The sequence below is a fragment of the Aptenodytes patagonicus genome, chromosome 3 (genome assembly GCF_965638725.1).
Source record: "Aptenodytes patagonicus chromosome 3, bAptPat1.pri.cur, whole genome shotgun sequence".
Lineage (NCBI taxonomy): Eukaryota > Metazoa > Chordata > Aves > Sphenisciformes > Spheniscidae > Aptenodytes > Aptenodytes patagonicus.
This window is the reverse complement of record NC_134951.1, coordinates 34,557,934-34,581,600: the sequence shown is the minus strand read 5'-3', so window position 1 is coordinate 34,581,600 and position 23,667 is coordinate 34,557,934. Positions and strand designations below refer to the sequence as shown.

The 23,667-nt window shown below is 36.0% G+C and overlaps 1 protein-coding gene across 5 annotated transcripts in view; it reads right to left on the bottom strand.

Annotated features, from left to right (window-relative positions):
• Window positions 1–23,667, bottom strand: part of ADGRB3 (adhesion G protein-coupled receptor B3) — a 489,817-nt gene that overhangs the window by 5,790 nt on the left and 460,360 nt on the right. For 4 of the 5 annotated variants that reach the window (XM_076332999.1, XM_076333003.1, XM_076333001.1 and 1 more), the window contains 4 exons: window positions 20,356–20,451; window positions 18,925–18,964; window positions 15,694–16,337; window positions 4,425–4,460 (listed from right to left, as the gene is read on the bottom strand). In XM_076332999.1, coding sequence (XP_076189114.1) covers window positions 4,425–4,460; window positions 15,694–16,337; window positions 18,925–18,964; window positions 20,356–20,451 — 816 coding nt within the window. The remainder of the gene's footprint in view (window positions 1–4,424; window positions 4,461–15,693; window positions 16,338–18,924; window positions 18,965–20,355; window positions 20,452–23,667) is intronic. The other variant, XM_076333002.1, reaches the window with a different exon arrangement.

Here is a 23,667-nt window from a genome sequence, read left to right as displayed (position 1 = left end):
CAGTAATAATAATAATAATAATAATAATAATAATAATAATAATAATAATAATGATGCCATTCAATTTGCCTTGGAGGTTTTCTATATTGTCACAGGTAAAAATGCTCTCTCTCAAATATTGTACGACACAGCTAAGTGAAAAGAACAGATGGGGGATGCCTTCCCAGCCCTATAATGGAAACATGCTGTGTTTTCAAGATGTTATAGGTATGATCAGTTGCCAAACTTAGGAACGGGAAAGGATTTTTTCCTGCAGGCATATTTTTTTTCACCTTTGTCTTCGAGAGATGTCTTCAGGCTAGTAAGAGAATCATTTTAAACTTTTGTGTGAGTTTGTAATGTTGTTATAATGCATAGCTATTACAGATAAAATTCTGAAAGAATGCAGCTCCAGTAATTAATGATCAATTTAGCATTATTGCTGGTGAAAGTCTGCTGCTCTGTAGAAAGAAAAGAAGACATTCTGGTATTCACATTTGTCCTGTGTATCCTTGCTGTCTCTCATGCGTGGAGCAGGAAAAGAGCCAGAGAGTACTTGAATCCTGGGGAGCAGGGTAATAAGGCACTTTTCTGAATTATTTGGCATAAATATTATTACCAGAGTAGATCTAATGAATGCCTCATAAAAAGGGGAGAGTGGGGTGGATGGCTGGGGAAATCCAGGAGTCAGACCCTCTCACAGAATTTAAAGGTAATTGTGGTCTTGAATCCTAAAGTGAATGTCAATAACACTGTTTAACTCGCCTGTATATTTTGTAAGTGTCAGCACACACCTGTTATAAAGTCCTTCTGGGAATTTCCACAGCATCTGTATTTTTCTTCAACATAATTAGAATGAATTTTGTTTGATCTGACAGCTAAGTATTAGTGCTGAGCCTTCATGAAAAAGCTACCTGTCCAGCTTTAGGGAAAAACAGAACATAATGACTGGGGTTGGAGAGCACTTTGCTGGGGTTACCGCAGCCAGCAGCAAGAAGGATCCAAAACGCCCAGACCTATGAATTTTGGTCATGTTTTGGATACCAGACTGCATGAATGAGTCTAAACTAATCCTTGGTAATAGCAAGAAAAGAGCTGTAAAGCTGTTGTATGTTGACTGTTCATTTTAGCAAACTTCAAAGTTCAACTGGATTAGTCAGTGTTTTGCAAAATCTAATAGTGGACAGTATGTTATGTAGCAGAAATACTTTCTGCCTACAGACTAAACCCAGTATGTTATAGTCTGTCTTCTTTTTTCCACATAAAGGGATAATTTAAGAATGTAATGGTAAACTGTTTAAAAAGGGAAAACAAGATACAGGTGGCCCAGTTCTTAAGAGCCTCCTCTCTAACCAGCTTAAAAGATCTGTGATAAGGCATGGCCAGTTTGGATGTCATCTTTTTCTCTCTCCCTTTCCTTCAACTGGAGACATAAGTTTTCTATAACGCTACCCAGCACAGTCACAGGACTTTTATTATTTATAGTCCATTGCAAAGGCCCTTAAAACTACACCTGTATTTCTACATATATTGGAGATAACAGGGACAGAGAGTATTTTATGGTGTTGAGTACAGTCATAGTCTGCCTGTGTTCACACTACATAGCAGCTGGTTTTGAGTTTCATCTGTGACCCTCAGAAAAAAAATTGTTTTTCTTGTGTTTCTTTGTTTTTACTTCAAATTGTCTATATTAAGGTGAGTGTTGCATTGCAGCCTACTAGCACAGTCTTTTTTTTTTTTTTTTAAACTATGAAACTGTGACTCTACAGTAGTAAGTTAAACATGTCCAAGACCATTTTCTGGCACCACCTAGCACAGAATGTTCTCCATGAATGCTACTAAATTCTCTTAGTGTCCAAAATAAGAAGTCTACAACCAAATTGCCTATTGTCAATGGTGCCTTGGTTGCATTGGTTCCCTAAGGAGATTTCAGGAACTGTTTGGAGAGACAAGGGTGGTCTGGACTAAAATAGTGAAGATAATTCTAAAAATCCATCCATATAAAAATTGGCATTTTGGCACCCAGGAATATTCTCCCCAAAATGTCTACTTTAGTAAGATAGGCATAGCCTGAGGGTTTGTCTTTTATGGATATAGACAGACATGCGTGAGAGGTTGAGGGTGTAGAGACTGCTGAGGGAGTGTTAAAAGGAAAAGGATGGAGGGAGCCAAGCTTGACACAGTCTTGTCCATACTGCGTATTCAGCATTTATTATCCTCCAAACCACATCCATAGCATTTGTTATCCTCAGAACTGTGGAAGGATGTTGTCCTGGCACTGGTCACAGACAAAGCAGAGAAAGTGTTAAACATTTAAGTAGTATGGCCAATCACTCTAGCTCGACCTCACCTCCAGACTCTATTCTATTTTGCAGTCAAGCTGCTTTGAAATACCAGAATAGCAATGTTTTGGCCACTCAACGTTATCTCAATTCCCTTCATCAGTATGCCTTGCTGAGTGAAGGAATCTGGGTGGCTATTTGAACATTTTATGGCTTTTTTATTTTGCTTTACCTCAGACAGACAGCCACGCTAAGTGTAAGAACACAGGAAAGCCCACAGGCTTAATCAGAGGAACCATAAAACAGAGAGGTGAGATGGTGTTAGTCTGAGTCAGTACTTCTGAAACACAGCAGCAACTGGCACAGTATTGTTGCCGCTCTCACTTCCTCAGCAGTCACTCCCAATGGCCCCATCGTTCCCTTTTTACAAACAAATATCTTTTCCTGCATTATAATCATACTTCTAAAAATATTAGGCCATGGAGCAACAATGCTGCAAACAAGACAAGAAAAAGGTGTAAGCATCTTAAATACACTATGTGAGTCAAAAGAAAATATGTAATGGGAGGTCTGATTCTTGACAGCAGAATGTGTATACCATTGTTGGTGTTTATTTGGTGTTGGATTATGCTCTCCTGAGTGGTTAGACGAATGTTTTACTATCTGTTGCCACAGAGAATGTTCTCATTGTGAATGGCATGATATTCCTACATTTCAATAAAGAACAGTAAAATTCAGAATTCTTTATATAATTATAATTATAAAACTTCTGTTCATATTGCTTGCATTTAATTTCAGAATTGCTTGGTCATCAGAATTTTGTCATTGATTCATGTTTTTCTTCTTCCTTTCTAGGCATTTATCCTAAAGCATATTTAAGATGATATTTTCATTTTATTTTCCTTAAACTTACTGTGAAATTGTTTGATGCTTTATTTGAGAAGTTACATGACTGCTTAGGGTAGCTATAGTCTCTGGGGGAAAATGACATAAGAGATTAAGGCATGATGTTAAACTACCAAGAAACCACAATCGAACACGGAAGGTCAGCATTTCAGCAAAAGCAGGTTACCAAAGCAAACCCTTCTCTCATTGCAAGGCTTCTATGACCACTGCTATGGCTGCATTTTGCTAGTTCTGCCTCTTTCTTTTCTATGGACTAAAATCTGAAATCTGAAATCTGAAAGTACATGTACTGTGCTTACAGCCCAAATAATAATAATGAAAAATGCTTTTGTTTGCACATGCAAACAGAGAGGGTGACTTTTAAAGTTATGGTTGATATATACTGATCACTGGATATTAAAGTTTAGCCCGAGATCTGTAGGTTCCATGCAAATATTATGATTGTTCAGTTTCTCTGGAGACACACATAATGAATTATATCAAACTATTAACATGCATGAACAGACAACCTATGCGAAAACCCCAAATCCATAAATTATTATCATCCCCTTGAAAACTAACTGCTGTATTGCTTCCGGTAGAGAGTAGAGAAAAAACCCTCAAATAAACAAAACTCTAAGAGACTTAATCATACTGACTGAGATAGAACAAAATGGTCATTAACTAACACAACCAAACCTTCTCATTCAACAGGGTCTAAGTCTGAAATTGTGGATAACCTTACACGAACTTGATTTATATATATACCATGTGATCCATAAGCTTTGGCAACTGCAGCACTTCATCGTTCAAAATTTGACACATTCATAATCACTATTTGGATGTGAAACTCGTATGCCAGTAAATTAGTATTGAAGAAAGAGAGATAGAACAAATGATTGCGACTCTCTTGAACAAAGCAACCTTCTGCAACAGCGTGGCCTGTCCTACAGAAGTGTCACACTTTTTCCACTGATAGATAGCCAGCAAAACAAACAAACAAAAAAAGAAAAACAGATGAAAATGAAGAGGCAGAGAATTTAAAAACTGAAACCATGATGGTTAATATTGCAATATGACAGTTTGATCTCAGAATATTTTACAAACAAGTTGCACCAAAGTAGTTTTAATGAATTGCTCATCATGTTCTCTACAGTACCAATTGAACAACCCTATGACATCTACTGTGTCAGAAGGCTAAAATCTGCTAAATGAAGACTTTACATTTACTTTTAGGAAAATACTTTTAATAATCAGGAATAATTCAATAAAACTTACTTCAAAGTCAAGGTCCGAATAACGTGATTTTCTTCTCTATTAAGCAGTAAAAAAGAAAGAAAAAAGAGGTTGTATTAACAAGGGGACTATTCACCAAATCATACTAATGAGTCTAAATAACATTCTTGTTTTCCTATCAGATATATATTAGGTATTCTGTGAGAGGTTGTAGATTTTATCTTGATAATTTAAAATTAATGCATGACTTTGCATACAGTTTATTAGACCAGTATCATACTCTTTTCTCTGAAATAAACCAGACTGCATTTCACTGGGATGCATAATGTGCATGTTATTTGCATGCAATTGAACCTACTGGTGTATAAATTATATCTATTTCTATACTTTCTGTGGTATTTCCAAATTATCATCATATTTAGACTTTTTACACAGCTATCTATAAGTACCTGTGATTTAGATTTGTATAGGTATACAGAAATTGATTCTTTCCTACATCAGGCTTACATTGGTACAACTCCATTGATTTTAATGGAATAACTGATAACAAAATCAAGCCAAAGCCATCTATATTTTCCATAGCTTCAGCTTGTTTGTTTGCAATGACAATCTGGATGGAGAAAGCAATGATTTTGTTTTACACTTATGACAAATTTGATTCAAAGCATCTGATATAAAGCAAGAATGATTTACTAGCGAAGTAGTCGCTTATATACAATGCAACAGAATATGATTGCTTAGACATATCACAAATAATTTAGCACAGAATTTTTTACAGATTCTAAAAGAAACCAGTTATAAAGTCAAATTATATCAGAAAGAAGCAGAAATATTATAAAGAAGAGATAAAAATATCTTTTTTCTCCTAAGGTTGGAAATTGAGTGGCTTGCAATAGACTAAAGAGATGTAGAAACAGTGGTTGGAAGAGCTGAAAAAAAGAGTGCAAAGAACATATGAATGGAAAGAAAAGATACATTCCCCTTCAGGAAGGAGAGTTAAAGGAAGAGAAAAGTACCCCAAGTAAAGAAAAAGGCTTGCTGCTACAATTTAACCCTATTTTTTGTGGTAGGATAGGATGGCTTTAAGTCATGGTGAATGAACCTTTTCAAATTGCAACTAATTTCTGCAGTAACATACAAATGAAATCCATTAAGTCAAGATGAATAATGTTACTGACTTCATTAGACTTTGATTTTATTTGATTTAACAGACATGCTGGTTTTAGTAAGCTGTTTTGTTTTCTTGCAACTGAAAGAAATGATTTTAAAATTCTTTCAGTTGTAGAATGTGGAAAATGTTTGGTCTCTGAGCCCTTGATAATACCACTTTGTGACATATTGTCTGTTTTTGTAGTAAAATTTTGATGCTCCAATCCACAATAATATGAAGAAGATCGCTGTAACACTGTTGACACACTCTGATGCCTAAAGAGCTGGGAGGCAGTATAATATAATACAATTAAAACAACCAACAAACACAAGCTTTGGAGAAGCTATTTTTAATCAGCAAGGCTTGATTTAACCTAGCACACTTAAAAAAGAGTATTTAAAAATAAATTAAACAATTCCGCAAAAATAAGCGTCATGAAAACATGGAAAACAACAGAGGTCTTGGAGGTAAGAAAAATATGAGGACATTATGCTCAAATTCTTGAAGTAGCTAAGTTCTTACTTCTCACTCATATTAAGGGGGCCATGGTACAAGTGTACCTTTGACATAGGCCTTCATCATTCCACAGTAAATCAGCACCTGAAGAAATCTATGTATTTCTAATGAGGAAGGATCTATTTTTAAGGTGCAATTAGAGCACATCTACCACTGTAAAGGCTCTGTGGTTACAAAAGAAGAAACATGTACAGCAAATAATGAGGTGAAGTTTACAGGCGTAGCTTTGAAAAATGCTTGAAAAAGATATTTTTCAGCTACAGTTCAGTAATAAACCTGATATCATTGAACCATCTGACTGAGAACCCTAAGTGAAAACATGGAAAATTTAGGAAGAAATGTGTTTCTAGAAGAAATGTCTAGTTTGCTAGATACTGTGATTTATAAAATAGGAGCATTTGTATTTTGCCTTAAGTCTGCTTGACCACAGTGAAAATATTCCTGGCATAGCTGGATTATTAGATTTTGCAGCCAGACAACTCTATCACTGTTTACATGGTAAAAAGGCATCTCTAACAGACTGCAACGTATTTAACTGTGCTGTTGTCAGAAAGAGGTAACTATTGCAATCTTGCTGTTAGATCACACCAGTTATAACCAAACAGATCATACCACAGGTTTATCTCAGTGAGGATTTTTCTAGGTCTTAACAAGAGTCTATCACAAACACATTTATTTTAAACTTATATAGTAAAGAACATCTGTTCTGTGCTTGTGCTTCACTTTTTTCCATGGCTGCATACAGTGAAATACAACACAAGTGCTGTCAGAGCCTATTCTCCTAAGACATAAAAAGTATGTGACTGCCACAGGTCTGAACAGTAGCAGCAAAGTTCTGCGAGTTTCTGAAAAACAAAGGGTGCTGGTTATGAATGTGATCCTGCACCACTGAAAGTCATCTGCAGTATTGTCACTGTCACCAGTAGGTACACGATCATGTCCTCCTGGCTACTACATCATTGAAATGACTGCAGTGTTATTTTTTGAGAGCAGGAACGTATTCAGAAGCATGAAGTCATTGGGAATCTTGATTTATGAGGATGGAAGTTTTCCTTCAGTCCCAACTGGAAGTTCTCATTTTACTAAATTCTTCTAGTTTCTGTATGATATACAACAAGCTTAAAACATGCAAATCAACGTTTTAATTGTGATTGTATATATACTTGTTTTCTTAAATGATGTTTACTTGTTGTGTCTCTTTTGGCTGAGAAAAACGGGTTTTTCCATACATACCTAAATGCTTTCAGAAATCAACCATCTGTCTCATTCTACAATTTAAACTAATGAAAGCCAGCAGCTGAGTGAAGTGGAGTAAGGGAAAAAAAAATCTCTTGCATCGAATGAGCTGCTGAACTGGTCACACCAGTATGTTTCTTTTCAAAAAAGCTATTCCTTTTACCCACCTGCAAAACAGAATGATTTTAGCCAACAAAAAAGTTAGACTGGAAGCTGGTGTTTTTTTCAAGGATCAGTTGGCGATCTGCTTGAGTATTAATGTTAGTAGAATATAAATAACAAGTGACTGTAAAGGATAATGTCTATGGTTTGCCTCATTTAGTATTTTGTATTTGACCAGGTTCTGCAGTGATGCTTCAGGAATGATATAGAGAAGGGCAAGTATAAACTGACATTTCTGCTGCAATACCTTCCCTAGTTCTTCAGTAGTTTAAGAATTTCTTTGGGAGGAGCCTACTCTGTTGAGCTTAATAACACTTTTTTACATTATTCCATTAGTCTAATCACGTTTTAGAATTATTCCTAATTTTGACAACCAAAATGTGCTGAGGTAGTTAATTCCGCAATTTAAATATGCATAACGTGACACAGGAAATCATGTTGTTTATCCCTTTGCCATTTCATTTGATGCTCCTGTTTTTTATGTTACAGGAAATACAAATAATCGTTCCCTATTCACTACTCAGTCATCTGTTCTCCAAGCTGAAAAGCCCTAATGCTGGAGACCTGCAAGGGTAACTAATAAAGGGACTGCCTAAAAAGCTGAAGACACACGCAATTACTCAGCCTCAGGGAGTTAGCTGGGATAATTCTGAAAAAGCTGAGGGATATGGGTAACTAGTGAACTGCAATCCATGCACAATTACAAATGCTGCAAAGAAAAGGTCAAGTCTCCATTTAAACGGGCAAGGGTGTGACTAGCCCTTTTTGAACAGCTCCTGTGTGTTGCGTCGGTGCTCTACACTGACAGAAGACAAATTGTGCCAGTGAACTGGGGAAATTTCAAAGAGCAGCAAAAAGTACTTTCAAAGAGTTAATAACACTGGATCAAGAGGAAAGGATAAAAGAGTGATACAGCTTGTTTAAACTTTGGCTCTGGAAGAGGTAAACACAGAAGCACTGATAAACAAAGCTGGTGTGAGAAAAGTCTGAAAAGATGTAATTCAGAAAAAATAGGAAAAAATAAAGGAAATTTCAGAAATGCTGTTGGGAATAAAGAAAGTTTATGTAACTATGAAATAGTCTGCTAAGGGAAACAGTGGAAGCTTTTCACTCTAGTCTTGAAAGTGAAGTTTGACCATGTATTAGAGAAATACACTGTAGAAAATGTTCTTGCATTGACAGAAGAGATGACCTGACAAGGTTTTTTCCATCTCTGATTTCTACAGCTCTTTGATCTTAATTGATAAAATCTATTTTACAGCCCCCCCTCCTCCCCCCCCCGGCCCTTCATGACAGGACCAAAGTGAAACTCTGTGAAAAGAGGTCTGCAGTAGTAATTTATTTTAAATCAATTTTACTTCGTGCTAATCATGTATAGCTTCTCTGTGTAATTCCAGAGCAACTTTAAACTCTGCTCACTGAGGGACAAAAATAGAATACTGAAGAATAATTTCCATACACCAGCATGCACTAATCTGCTGGAAAGAGCTGCTCTCACCAAATGACTAATAAAATCCCTCTCCATCTCTGTAAAACGACAAATGCCTGGTTTTCTCCTTAGTCTAGTCTGCATTACACTACTACCTGATTAATTACATGAGATACTCCTGAAGATATATTGCATTGTGCAAAGTATAATTGAAACCAGAGATACCATATTATAGTGAGGGCTATAACTGTGCTTCCATTAATATAAAGCCGCCTTATCAGCAGTTTATAATTCACTCTGAGATTAGATTTGACATACAAGATCTTAGGCTGGGGACAATTTTTTCCCTGAACAAAATTAAAGGAAAATCTTTTTTGGCCCTCAGAGATATGAAAGTGGAATGGGGATAGACAGTTTTGATTTAAAATGCCTTTTGTGTGTATATAACTGAAAAAAACCCCTTAGTTTCTGAATAGAAGAATATGTTGGTTATTAGTTCATAACACAAGCTAGACATAAAGCAAGTAAAATTTCATGAAAAAGTGGTTTAATGTGGGAATTTTAAGTGTTTAACATATGCTAGCAAATTTAGCACATCAACACACAGCACAAAAGTCACTTCAGAGATCTCAATTTAAAACTGTTCTGGCAAAATATTCTGGTTTGCTGCTCCCTTTTTTTATAGGGTAACCTGCATATGTATTTATTCAGTGAACCAAAACCACTTGTTTTGTGTTTCTGAAGGCTTTGGGGGGAAATGTAGCATTCCTTAAATGGACAAGCAATTGAAAATATGTTTCTTAAGGATCATATGTAGTTAAAGGTAGCTGCTTATAATATAAAGTCTGAAATATATGCTACACTTCGTAATACTGACTAAAATTTCGGTTCTTTACATCTTCAGTTACTAGAATCAACTCTGCCTGATTCTACCCCCACTCCTGTATGGTAACCTAAAAATAAGCTGCATCAATTTCTGAAGTCAGAGGAATCTGAGACCTACTCACTCAAGTGAAAGAAAGAGAGGGTTGTTATAGGGCTAGACTTCATTTCACTGAGAGTCACAAAATTGGCAAGAACTGTCTCCACAGCTTATTGAAGAATGAAATGAGGAATGGGAGGGAAAGAAATCTGAGAAGCAGAATGCCTGAAAATAAATGCAATGCGGAAACATGATGAAGAGGAAATTCCTGTGGTGCTTGTCTCTCTTTTTGCTCTCTCTCTCCCCCCACCCCGCTCCATCATAAATCAAAATGACTTCACACCATTTTGCTTTTGTTGTGCCTGATCTCTGGTACTTTATTGACAAGATTGACTGTTTTAACTGTGTATTTCTTCTCTCCTTTCCCGTTCTTGCTCCTTTCCTGATGCTTTTATTTCATCCTTCCTAACACTTTCATTTTAAGCTTCTTCTCCATTTCTGCCATCTTTCTTTTCCTTTTTTTTCAGCATGTCTGTCTTTCTTTTCTCTCTTCTTTATCTATACCTTTACTTTTAGTTTGCACTTCACTATCTTTACTAGATCCCTCTATTTTCTCAGCTGTTACAGTTTTTTCTTCCTATAGTCCCACATCAGTGATTTGGCCAAGGAACTCTGGAGTTGACTTTCTTTGAATGTATTAAGAGCTCTCATGAATGAATACAGAAGGATTATTTTGGTCACACAATCAACTTCCCATCTAAGGGCTTTATGTCTTTCTCCACATAAAAATCTCATAGCAGAAACTGAGACAAAAGAATAAAGAAGGAAGATGTGAGACTGGAAAGAGAATTCCAGTCCTTTACACGACAAACAGTTTGGGAAGTCCTTTTCTTCCTGTTCTTATAAAGCAGATGCTCTTTTTTCCCTTTAATAAATGTTTCTATTGCCTGTCTTTGCATACCCTTCCTTTTATAATTGTTAAAAGTCTTTGCCTCTTTCAGCTCTTTTCCGTTTCTGCTCATACTACACTAACCATAGTTCCCTTGAAAGAACCCATCATTCTTCTTCCACAAAGGTAACGATGCAAGTCTCCTCGCATAGTCAGGCAGCAGGTATCTACTCCCTCTTGCATTTATTTTACACAATAAAAAGAAAAGAATTATCCTGGAGATATGTTGCACAGATCAGCTTCTTCCTCTTCATTTAAACCTCCTAACCCTTCCTTGCATCTAAGCGGCTGGGAATGCACTACTTCATTTCAAAGTAATTTCATTTTAATGAGCACACCACTCTGAGTGTGCATTTTCAAAACAAAAAACATTCCAAAAGAATGTATCGAGTGTGGTTTCTTCATTAAAATCAAAACACTTTGAACTGAAGGAGCACACTCCATGCCACTTTGATACCAAGGTAGCAAAGCCAGTTTTAATCCATGCATATAAGGAATGTGCAGGAGATTAGCCAGATGTTCAATTACTCCTCCTAAGAAACTGTGTGATGTACTAATGTGCCTGCCTGTGCCTGTGATTGCATGAGTACTGTTGAGTACATACCAAATAAAACAAAAATGACTTGCACATTGGGAATCTGCAGATCCTTAAATTTATACTTATTTGGGCAATACTTCTATGTAAATATTATGGCATTTGCAGACTATCTTTTGAAAGCTGAAATTCTTCCATATATAATAAAGCATTTGGTTGTTCCTAACTACACATTTTCTTGAGAAAAAACATGTAGATATAAAAACTAGAAGAAAGTTTGTGACACACTGTAGGATTCATCTGACTAAATTTAGGACATCAACATTTTTGATGTCTACTACTTATTCTGGCTTCCTGTACGGCACCTGAAGAGAGACACTTGCATGAGGGCATGTGATTTACTTCGTCCTGGAGTAGATGTCTAAAAGTGGCCTAAAAATGCCTATTTTTTTCCATTGACTCTAAAGGGAAGCCCAGTGTGAAAAGCTCTTTTTCCATATCAGAAGGGGAATGCCTACATTTAGATATCTAATGGCAGGGGTGATGGGTCCTTCCTGCAAAGTTAAAAGTCAAGACATACATACTTGTGCTGATACTATACTTGTGTTCCAAAACATCCATCTCCAATGATCATAATGAATACAAAGTCTAAATAAAAGAGAACACCAAAAAGACCTGACATTTCAGCCTTCACTTTTAATAGCTTTGGGTTTTTTGCCGTTTATCTCTTTATACACTTTTTAATGATTTGAATAGACACATATTGTTCTAAGGGCTGATCATCTCTTGGAATGTGCAAAATACAAAAAAATAATTGATTTCATGGACTTAGGAAGGCAAAGATGTTACTCAAAAGCTAAATTTTCCAAACATATTGCATTCTTTGAATGATAATGCATATATTTCTGCAAACTGATTCCTTGAAACACAATACTCTAGTGTTTCACTAGTAAGATGGAAATTAAATTTAAAAGAACTAATTTTATTTTACGATATGAAAAAACTTAGGGTTTATATTTTCCAAAGTGTCCTCTAATTCTGCTGGTTCAGTTTTATGGCCACAAAGACTAGCATCTACCATAAAATGAGTGGACAAATGAGAACTATTGTATGTACATCAATATATTGTATTTTACTGAGTGTCCAGTGGCAAACAGTTATTCCTGCAGTATTTCTGTGGCTAGAGGTGTTTGTGGGTTCATAAGTACACTTCTGAAATCAGAAGCTGGGTTGGATCTTGGCTGAAAATATGTCACATGACATCTTAAGGTCTTCTGATAAGATGATAAATTCTCTAACTGCTGCATAAGCTATTCCCATTATTATGTTCTTAATAATTACTGACCTTAAATTTAAAAAAAAAAAAGGACGAATTGTATTAACACAGGTCACAACTGCCTAAACGCATTTTACTTACATGGTAGGTAATGTATCATTACATGATAAAAATAATAGTAGTATGCTAATTCCAGAGAAAGCACCTGGAAACATAAAGTGGAAAACAGAGGAGGAATCCAACTCCCTGTGTTATGCAGAAGACAGAAAAGGAGGCCTCCACCACCTGTCTTGGGACACCTCTGTTTCTTCAGAGAAATGAAAGGGGAACTGCCCCTATAGGACAGAAATCCATGTACTTTTATGTTGGACTTCAGGTGGGACAGCAGTATGAGCTGATAGGAGAGGGAAGCTTCCTACTGCTCAGGATCTTCTCCTTTGGAGATGATCTAGTCATGCTCTGTTTGGAAAAACGTGGGCAGAATGATCTTGAATGTCCTGCTGCAGGTTTTGCTGCTCCATAGTGTCTGACAAAGCCTTGTCTTTTGAAAGGTCTTGAAATCTTCTATAATTATATTGTACCGGACATCAAAAATATTTTGAAAAAAATCCCTTGCCCTTCCTTCTTTATTTTGTTTATGGCAGCAATAAAAGTTAATCCAGCTGCTCAGTTCTAGCCATAGCATTTTGGGGCTTTACCTCAACCCTTGCTTCTTACACACTGCATACATAAAACCAAAATCACATTCTTTATCTGGCTGGATCTGTTTATCTGGATCTGCTTGAGACTCTGATTTTCTTCTATGTTCTTATCTTCAATTTTTTGCAGCACATCCTTATCAAAAGATGAAGTAATGCTCTATAGTCAAGTAGTGTTGAGAACCACAAAGGCAGACACAAAAGCCAAAACAGTTCCTTATGTTTCTGATCTGCTCTAATATCTGTTTTTTTCCTAATACATCGAATTATGCTGGGTTTGGTTAGGTTTAATAACATAACTGTTTACAGCTTTCTGGACCAAAATACAGCTTTCTAAACCTAATATGTTTACCAAGTTAGAAGAGACTAAACATTTGCTACCATATTTCATTATATTTTACTACATTTTCTACTACATACTTAGTAGTCTCTTCTGAGCATAAAAATGATATACAGAACGGTGATTCAGATTTGGTGTCTATATCCCATCTTAGAGGTAAGCTTAAAATATGATACAAATACAGTTAAAAAAAATAACTCTAAAGGAGCAGTACATTATACTCGTAGATTTTCAGGCACATTTTCCAAAGTGGCTTCAGGAATTGGAATTCTGTGTAAGATGAAGTAATTATTGTCCCAATTTTTACAAATTAACTAAGGTCTCCTATTTTAGGTCTCCTAGATGGCCTTTATCACCAATGGAAAGAAAGAGGCATCACCAGAGAGTAATTTAGACCTCAGGTGGAGTGGATGGTATGGTGGCAGGTATGTCTTATCTTATCAAGGAATTATGAACCTTCCCTAGATATCTCACCCATGTGTCTAATCTTAACTGGGCTGGATTTGAGTCTCTGTATCTGACAAAAAGTGTCTGAAAGATGGTATTGTAGATAGGTAGGAGAGGATACTACTGGAAGGTGACCTTAGCTATCCTGCTTCTGGGGTTACAATAAATTGCAGAAGAACTCCTGTGCACCACCTAAGATCTATTAACTAATATACCTGAGCTGAGGGCAGTAACTTCTTTAACGATGCAAAATTGCTTTGGAAGAGCCTGTCTGTCTGAGCACTGAGTGGGCAAACACTTACACTATCTTTTAGAAATAATTTTGAAAATTTATCCCGAGTTTATACATAGTCACTTTAACAACAAACAAAAAGCGGATACTATTTGATTACTTGCAAAGCCCCACACTTCTTTTTTCAATTAATTTTTTCAATTATGTCTTGTAAAAACTTATGATAGTACACACACAGTAGAAACAGCATGGAAAATATTTAACTTTAAAAGCTTGTAAAGGCATCTCTTGAAAAGAAACTAAGTTCTGATCTTCTGCCCAAACTCTCCAGCCAATCCACACATAAAACTTCAACTCCATTTAAAAAGAAATATCCATAAGTATCCCCTATTTATGAAGTATCGGCTACAGTTCTGTGTCTAACAATTGAAGTCTCTGTTTCTCTACACAGACGGGTCCAAACATTGTAGACTAATAGCTAATGGCTTCAAGTTTGCACATACAGTAGACTTTTTTTTTCCATTTGTAACTTCTTTCAGAGAATGAATAAGTACCATATTTTTCTCATTTGTCCTTTTCTTTCCCACCAAATGCTGTGTTTCATAACATTTGAAATGCTGGTGAAATGTATTTCCAATTCTTAAGGAGGCCCAAGTATGAAATTAAGTCCACCTCACTAGTGGTTTTGCATAAGTAAAAGCTTAATAGGAATGACAGTATTTGACACATAGGTCTTAAGAAACGATGTAAATAGTTTTCACTTTTGTAATGTTTAAATCCCACAGATGGATTGTAGTAATGAACTGAATCCCTTTTAAAGGCTTTTCCGTTCACTTTTGCAATCTGACTGGAATCTAAGATACTCCACATGAAGTCCACCTGTACCTGTTGCACACCTCAGTTGTAGCAATGTCTGCACACACATGCAAATAAAACTAAAACAGTAAATGGTGAAATATTGGATGGAAGAATCCAAGATTTACACTAGTGAGAGCAGAATCAGACCTACCATATCTGAGACAGATATGATTGTCAGCAATAAAATGGAACTGCATGTGCTTGTAGGTAGGGTCAATGATTATCACTTGTATCTTGCAGGAATAGTTTTTCTTCTCATAGCAACACAGTATTTTCCAGTGGACATTACCTGTTAGGTCACGAAATCCTTTGTAGTCGTGTGCAATGTTAAATCTCCAGAACTATACAGTTTCATACAGACTGGCTCTCAAACTTTAATCTTGTTTTCTAGGTACAAACACTTCTGATAATAAGAGAAATATGAACAGCAGTGTATGATCCCAAACAATAATTTATACTGAATGAAAACATTAGCTTCACCCCTTAGACACAAGACACAATTTATTGTCTTACCGTATAATTAGAATAACAGAGCATGCAATTTGTTTATGCGCCACTGACCTCTAAAGAGCTCATTGATATTGTGGATCCAGTTTCACTTCTTGACAATCCTGCATTGTCATCCAGCTCTGAGGCAATGAAATTCTTCACTGCTGTGCGGGGCTCAAATGGTAAATTCTGCATATGTTCTTGGGTGGGAAGATGCTGGTCTAAATTAATATTAAATTGGTCCATTACAGAGGGATTCATATTGAACTCTGGATTAACTTTGTAGTGCAACAGCCTTTCATGAGGCAATGTATCCATGCCTATATTCATTTTGCTCTCATCTTTCAGTGATGGCTGGGTATTTACTGAGCCCCGGGGCATGACTATATAGTCGCTTTCTATCATCCGTTCTTGAGGATGGACTATGTCCATATCTGCACCTCTCAAATTATCATCAGTGCATAAATACACAGTCCTCCGCAACTCACTGTTGTCTTTTTTCAAGCACTGATTGGCCAGTTCACTCATACTCATAGGCATGTGGAGACCTGTTGGTTGCTGGATGATGACTTTGGAGATGATGTTTCCAGGCAAGGTAGAATAGCTCATTCCTTCGGGGTTTGGTCCCTTCTCCTCCTCTTCATCATTTAGTGAAATTCTAGAAAGTGTTCCTGTTACAGTAGCTGCTCTGCAAGGTCCAATGTCTTTATGCAGAACTGTGGGTCAGAGAACAGAATTCGTACAACATGAAACCATGTCTGCCTAACACTGCTTTTTCTTGTGGCTTTATTTAGCAGTGGTCCCTTTACCAGTACATCTTCTTAACTTTTTCTATCCATTTAATAACTTTTATTCTATAAATATTGTTTTGGGAAGGTTTGGCTTTTTTTAAAAAATCAGCATCTCTTAATCTACCGTGTATAACTGACACAGATCCCTGACTAAGACTCAGTCATTTATATAAATTAAAACCACTCCTTTATTTATTTAATCATAGAATCATTCAATCAATCATTCCTACTGCCCTACACAGATCTTAGGTGACCTACAGCTTAAGCAAAAGCCTGCCATGTGGAACTTGATTAAGGGTTTTCCAAAAAAATAGACTATGACAACTGTACTGCCATTATTAACTCCACATAACCTCCTGGAAAATGTCAAACAGATTGTAAGGCAGAATTATTTTGTCAATCCATTGTAATGACCTACCATAAGATTATAACTATGAACATGTGTTCCTGAGCTCCTAAATGTTCCTTTTCACTGAATTTTTTAAACTCTTCTGTGTTAAATAATTTTTTAAATAAAAGTGATAAAAAAGTAACCACATTGGGAAGACATTCCATTGGCATCAGAAAGACATATTCTGCTGCATCTGAAAAGGTTATAAAGAATATAAACATGTCTCCTAAAACAATCGTAATACACTTTTGGTGTAAGTCTAGACCTTCCTGGTCAAACTTGTAGCAACATCCAGCAATTTTTTGTTGGGGAAAGCTCCACGTGTAAAAGTTATTAACCCTGTCATAGAATACAAAATTTCCAGGAGCACTGGAAGATGCATTCAAAAGCAAAGCATCTATTAAATCACAATTATTGATCTTAAAAAATAAATATAAGTCTATAATTCAATATTTGTAATGAAAGAAAAAGGTTAGATAGTAAGAAAAAAAAAAATTGAAGTAACAAATTACTGGGCTTATTCCAGCTGGGTGCAAGGATTTTCTTGTCCCAGTTGAAAATACTTTAATTCACGCCAGTGCTAGTTTGTGCAATAAAATGCAGCTCATGGGCTGAGACAGTAAGACAGCTCGAAGTATCTCAGGTGTTACATTTACATCCCTTTTGGTAGCCTGAGGGTTCTGATGACCCAGATCCCCCAGTACCTGTCAGTTCACTGCCATGTTCTATAGCAAGCAGCTCATAAGGCATCCCACTCTCCTACCTCACACAAAACTGCCTCTCATTTTTCCATTATGAAAAGAACAATTTGCGTCTAAAGAACAGTACTCAAATACCTGACTGCAGTGTGGCTGCTTCATTCTTTCCCGTCACACTTGTTAAGACACTTCAACCAGTGACCTATTCTTAAATCTTTCATTAAAAGAAACTGAGTTTAAATGTTTCTCTAGTAAATCCTGTTCATAACTGTATTCAGAGTCCAACTCCTTAAGGATGCCCCTGACAAGGCTCTCCATACTGCAGAGCTATATTGGCAAAGGTAAGAAGTAGGAGCTACACGGACCAATGCTGGACTTTTGTCTGCATTGGTTGGTGACAGACATGCATTCATGTTACAATGTACTATCCTGCCCCCTTCAAAATACACATGTATATTAAAATTAATCTATATGGAAGAACTATTACCATATTGCAAGAAACTGAACTGGCAGTTTTTTAAAGGTGGGTGACTGGAAACTCAAGCTTTACCTCAATGAGATCAGCCTTCTTGGCTCCCCATATAGCCAGTGAAGAGAGACAGTGTCCTTCAGGTGGGTGATGAAGAACAGTTAAGTCAGGCTTCTGCCCTGACTCACCCTGTGGAGAGGACACCCTCTCTCTCTTTCTTTCTCTCTTCATTGAAAACTGAGGGTGTCTAAGCAGGATTGCCCCCCTAGGAAAAACTGTCCTTTAGGAATATCTCCTAGATTTAAAAATTTCTATAGGGTTTAAACAGTCATTTATTTTACTCTGTACTTTATTTAAGCAAGTTTGGCAAATAAATTGCTTAAAATGTGTTATTTTTAGTATGCAGAAACAGACATAGCTGACTAATGAAAGATCACACTACTGAAATGTCTTAAAAAATCCCCAACTTGTTCCAGTAAAGTGGAATCAAATTTCATTTTCCTGATACCGTGTTGCTTATGCTACTGTTGATTTCACTTAGAGTCCTAAAAAACTTACCCTCTTTAAAACTAACACCAATTGATGCACCCTTCATGTACATAGCTGTTAAGAAACACTATATATATATTTTTTTTTAATAGCAAAATGACTGTTTCACATTTGCTTGTGTACCAGGGCAAGGGAAGTTTTATGTGTTAAGACTGATTTTCTTTCCAAAACCATTTGCCTTCTAATAGACAATCACACCTTTGGCTGCTTCCCAACTGCTGAATTCTAGTAAAAGACACTTGTAAGAAAATGCAATAAATTCGTACAGTGGCATCACTTTTTTTGTTTATCTTTATAAATATGTGCTGTAAACAGTTAAACCCTGATATTTTTCTGGTTTTCACTTCACAAGGAACTAGTACAAGACTTCTTTTTGTTGGTTAAATACTCTCTCAATGTTCTTACCTGACCGACAAGCAATGTCCACGTCCTTTTCAAAATCAGTCTGTAACAAGAAACAATGAAACAGGACAACCATTATTAATTGAAAACTAAACCACAATACCTTTTTGCCAACTAGCGCTTCCAAAATGTCCTACTTACAGAGCCATAGTCTCTTAAAAGTGGTTTCTTGTTGCTGAGAAGGTGAAGTGTATTGTTTTACAACAGCAGACCTTTACAAAGTTTCCTAAAGTATAACTGGGTGGTTTTCAAAGTATGCTGCCTGACCAGAAAAAATAAAATAAAATAGGTGGAAATAGAGTATATAATTTTAATAAAACGATACAGTGTATTGTTTTTTATGTATATGGAAGAGTAACTTCTACATCTCATCGAAGGATCATCTTTAAGGAAGCTTTTCATAGTAATTTTATAAACAGAAGTATGGAAAATAGCCTGCAATACAAATTACTGTGAATAAGTGTAATCCAGTTAGTCCACCCTGTCTGACACTTTATTAATTTGTTATGAAGTGGTTATTTGTTATATAACATTCTGTCCATCCTTGCTACTAATGTAATCACATAAACTTTGTACTCCCTGAAAACAACTATTATATACTTCATCGGGCAAAACCAAATTGTAAGAGCTAAGAATGAATTTTAACAGTTGAAAATCCAAGCACACTTTTCCCAGTTATCAAAACTATTTATCCTGTTAAAGAATTCAAGTAATTTTTAATTATGTTTTTATTTCCACGAAAAGTTTATTACATGAAAAATGTTTAATTAAACTAATCTCTTTCTGGCTTGTGAAGACCAAACATTGGGTTCTTTTTGAGTCATCATTTTTGAAGGGCACCTGCTTGCTGAGCCTTGCATTTTTTTAGGGCCTGATCCTGTCCCCACTATAGTCAATGAGAAACTGTCATTGAAAGTGAAGGGACCAATATTTTGTCTTAATATACTACCTAACAATATTAGTAAATCCAAACTGGCATACTGAGCCAGTCACTATCCCCTTAATTCAAGCCACTAAATAGATTCCCCCTCTACAATCTCTAGCACTTTCTCCTTGTCTGACTTAGTTTGAGAGGAACGCTTTTCAAGGCCTCATGAAGGGAAGAGTCTCAAATGCATCAGTGGTCTTTACACCAATGGTAGAAAAAGTCACGATATATCACTAGATTACTTTCTCATTCTCTTATGTAAGAATTGTTTGTCATAAAGAACACTGGTGGAAGATAGTAATTTACTGTGCTCCACTAAATGATCACACCAATAATTTGAAACTTGCTAAGAGATTTAAGCAAGCAGGTAATGACCTAAACAGACTTACGCGTAAAAATAGTGTTAATATTTCAGCTGTGCATACTTGCCACGTACAATACTGTAAGTTTTTTTCTTTTGGATAGGAACACTAAATTAATAGTCAAAGAAGAAAATAAAAGCTAACCATGATTTGAGCATGTCCGTTAGGAAAAGAACTTGAAGAATCTGCATTGATTGGATCCTGGCAATTTCTTAGTCGACATCTGAATGCATCTTGAACCTGTGAAAACAATATCTTATACTGATTCTTGTGCAACTTTATGTACTCTACTCCTATTAAAGATTAAATTAAACTGTATGGAATACAATGCATGACTTTTCTTCAGCATACTTAATAAATCAGAAGTAGTAAACATAAATGCTTATTTCTGCCATTTCATACATTTACTATATTTCATGGCTGCTGTAATGTCTGTCAGTCTATCACATCAAGACCACAGAATTAGATTTGCCTATGGATGGAATTAATTAGTAGTCAGTGATGATCTGATACTCAAGCCAAATCTGTCTTGGGTGATAGTATTTGGCTTTGTCTTCTCATTCAGTTTGGTACAGGTCTGATAGCAGGATTAATAGATATACTATTAACCATTGCAAAATAAAATGTATCTTCTGCTTGATAAATGTAAGATTCTTGAAAGACAGTTCTTAACAGTTACTATAATCAGATACATAGCGCTCTCCTAATTATACTTTAAAGAATAAGTCAATTTGAAAGATGTTATTGATTCCAGTCATAATCTCTAACTCCATATATAGGGAATCTCATGCATCTCTTCTAGGAGTAAAACTCTTCAGATCAGGTAAATATCTTCAGTGTGAGCACAAGAAGAAGAAAATTAGACTGTTTGCACAGAGTCTGGTTTCTTGAAACTAAAAAAAAAAAAGAACTTCTCAGAAATTACTATTTACTAATATGATCCATAAAGTAAATTTGAAGACTTGTCCCTAAAACACAAGTATATTTGAGGAATTATCTTTTCATAGGAAAGGCTATTTTTACTTTGATTTTGGGCAGAATGTATGTCTAAAGAAATATTATGCAACACTTCTCTCAGAAAGATGTAGTTCAACAGAGAGGCATATTCAAAAGAAAAATGCAGTTCCTGTTTGCTGACAGTAGAATGCAAACATATTTTGTTGCTTTCTCACACGTACCACAGTAAGGACAGCAAGGCAACTTTTGGAATGGAAAGTTTTAAAACGTAAATTTTGGTTCTAGAAATGCAAGTGTCCATATTAGCAACCTGATTGCAAGATGTGACTTGGAAAACAGAAACTTAGTTGGGTGACCTCCAATCAAAACAAACTAGTATCATTTCTTGTTTTAATATGAAAGTACTCTCAATGAAATGCCTCCAAAAATCTACATTCCATTTATTATCTGTAGAAATTACTTGATGTCTTATTCAGAATAATTAAAAGGGAGAAAATCATATTCTACTCATGGACATTTTGTGAACAGCAGAAGAGGATAATTCATTAATTGTTGCTGATGAAAAGCCGTCCCCTTTCAATACATCATATTCTACTGCAAGCTGTTTAAGAGCTTTCACAAAAGGAAAAATTAAATAGAAAAAAATTATTTATTTTTGTAATTAGAAAGCATTATTTTAAAGTGCTCAACCCTTAAATGAGTAAGACCGCTCCGCAGTCTTAACAAGTGACTGTGGCAGGTGGAGGAAGACTAATATAGAGCAGAAAGAAGAACGAAGCAAGGTGGGAAGGTTTGGATTGATTTCAAAACATCGAGACTTCCCACATGTGGTAAAGTAAGGTGTTCTTGACCTGTATTGTGACCGAGATTCTGGTTTTAGGCACTACGCTTGCTGTGGTTTTCCATGTGTTTGATGTTAATTTAATTTGGCATCTCCCAGTTGTTACAAATTTAATCCAAATCTTCTCTCACTTTATCAATGCTGAAGTGAGGTCACATTTCAGAGTTTTATGGTCTTGGATAAGCACTAGCACAGTGATTTGACAAAAAAATAAAATAAAAAAATCCCTCCCTCCAAAGCATCCCCAGCTGTGCTGAATCTCATCTCAAGCCTGATGATGCTTGACCCCGAAACATTATTACTTCAGAACATACTGTGTGATCTCACTCTGTACAGTGGGCCTCCTTATTTTTGGGACTCTGTGTTCATGAAGCTTCCCCAGTTCAGATAGGTCCAGAGATCTCAAGAATCTCATGTCCTACTTTCACTACCTTCTATATTAAAGTGGTGAATCTTGATGTTAGGATCCTTCTAAATGTGCATGTTCCTTACAATGTTTCTAAGTGCAAGCAGCATATGATTTGAACATGTTAATAGAATGTCAAATGTAGCTGTATCCATCATATCGACATATGTTGCAACTTCTAGGTGTCCTCACACAAGTCAGAAACAAAAAGGTTGAACTTTCTAAATAACAGCTTATTTTTCTAAACTGCTTGTTCAAACTTGTTGTTTGAGTATGTAAAGACTGTGCTGTCTTTATGTTTTACTTTGAAACATAATCTTGTTTTTTTTCCCCATGCCTTTTAAGATCAAGCGACAAGATTTTCTTAGAGCCGGGCAGAGCAGGAGAGACAGATGTGATGAACGTGTGGATACCAGGGAAGTGGTTTCCTTAGCAACAGTAACCAGCTCCAAGCTTTTATAACTTACCCTCTCCCTACTCATGTACTCTTTATTTTTCTCCTGCAATACAGAAATGTGGGCTTTAGACACCAACGATGCATTTAATCCAAATGCTCTCTAGTCAGCAAAGCACAGCACAAGAAGACAATACATGTAGGTTCCTCCCATCACCACCATTAACAGGAGTTACTCAGTGTGATTAAAATTCTTTAGAGCATCTCGTGTTCAAGCAGGTCAGGCAAACCATTTTGCTCTGATGGAGAAGCTTCAGCACTAACCTTTCCTCTCATTCTTTGTTCTGTGACACATACCTCACCATCTTCCAATGCCCAATTAGGTATTTAAACAGCAAGAAGAGAAAAAAAAATACTAGGCGCTCTGGGCTAAGAAGGCAACATAAAGCAATAATACCTAACTTATTTTGCATTTTTCTTTCCTAATTTCCAAATGGTCTATAAGAGTTCTCATGCTTAAGAAGTCTTATATTTATCTTAGAAGTTAGGAAACAGAAGTATAGAAAGAGTTAACGTCTTTCCAAAAGACCCTGAATTGATGGAGGGCAGAAATAGACACAACACATCACTTAGTTCTCTCCTAGTTGTATGTCTTACTCAGTGACCGTCCCCGGTTTCCTAATGCAGCCCTTGTCACACAAGATCTTCAATATGGCATACTAGAGAAAGTAAAAAATGTTTCCATCATTTATGTTTATATCAATATAACTAAGAGGAAAAATGGGGTTTTTATATATATAATTGTAGAAGTCTGTGTCTTCTTGTAATGTAACAACAATAAAGGCATAGTAAAGCAGG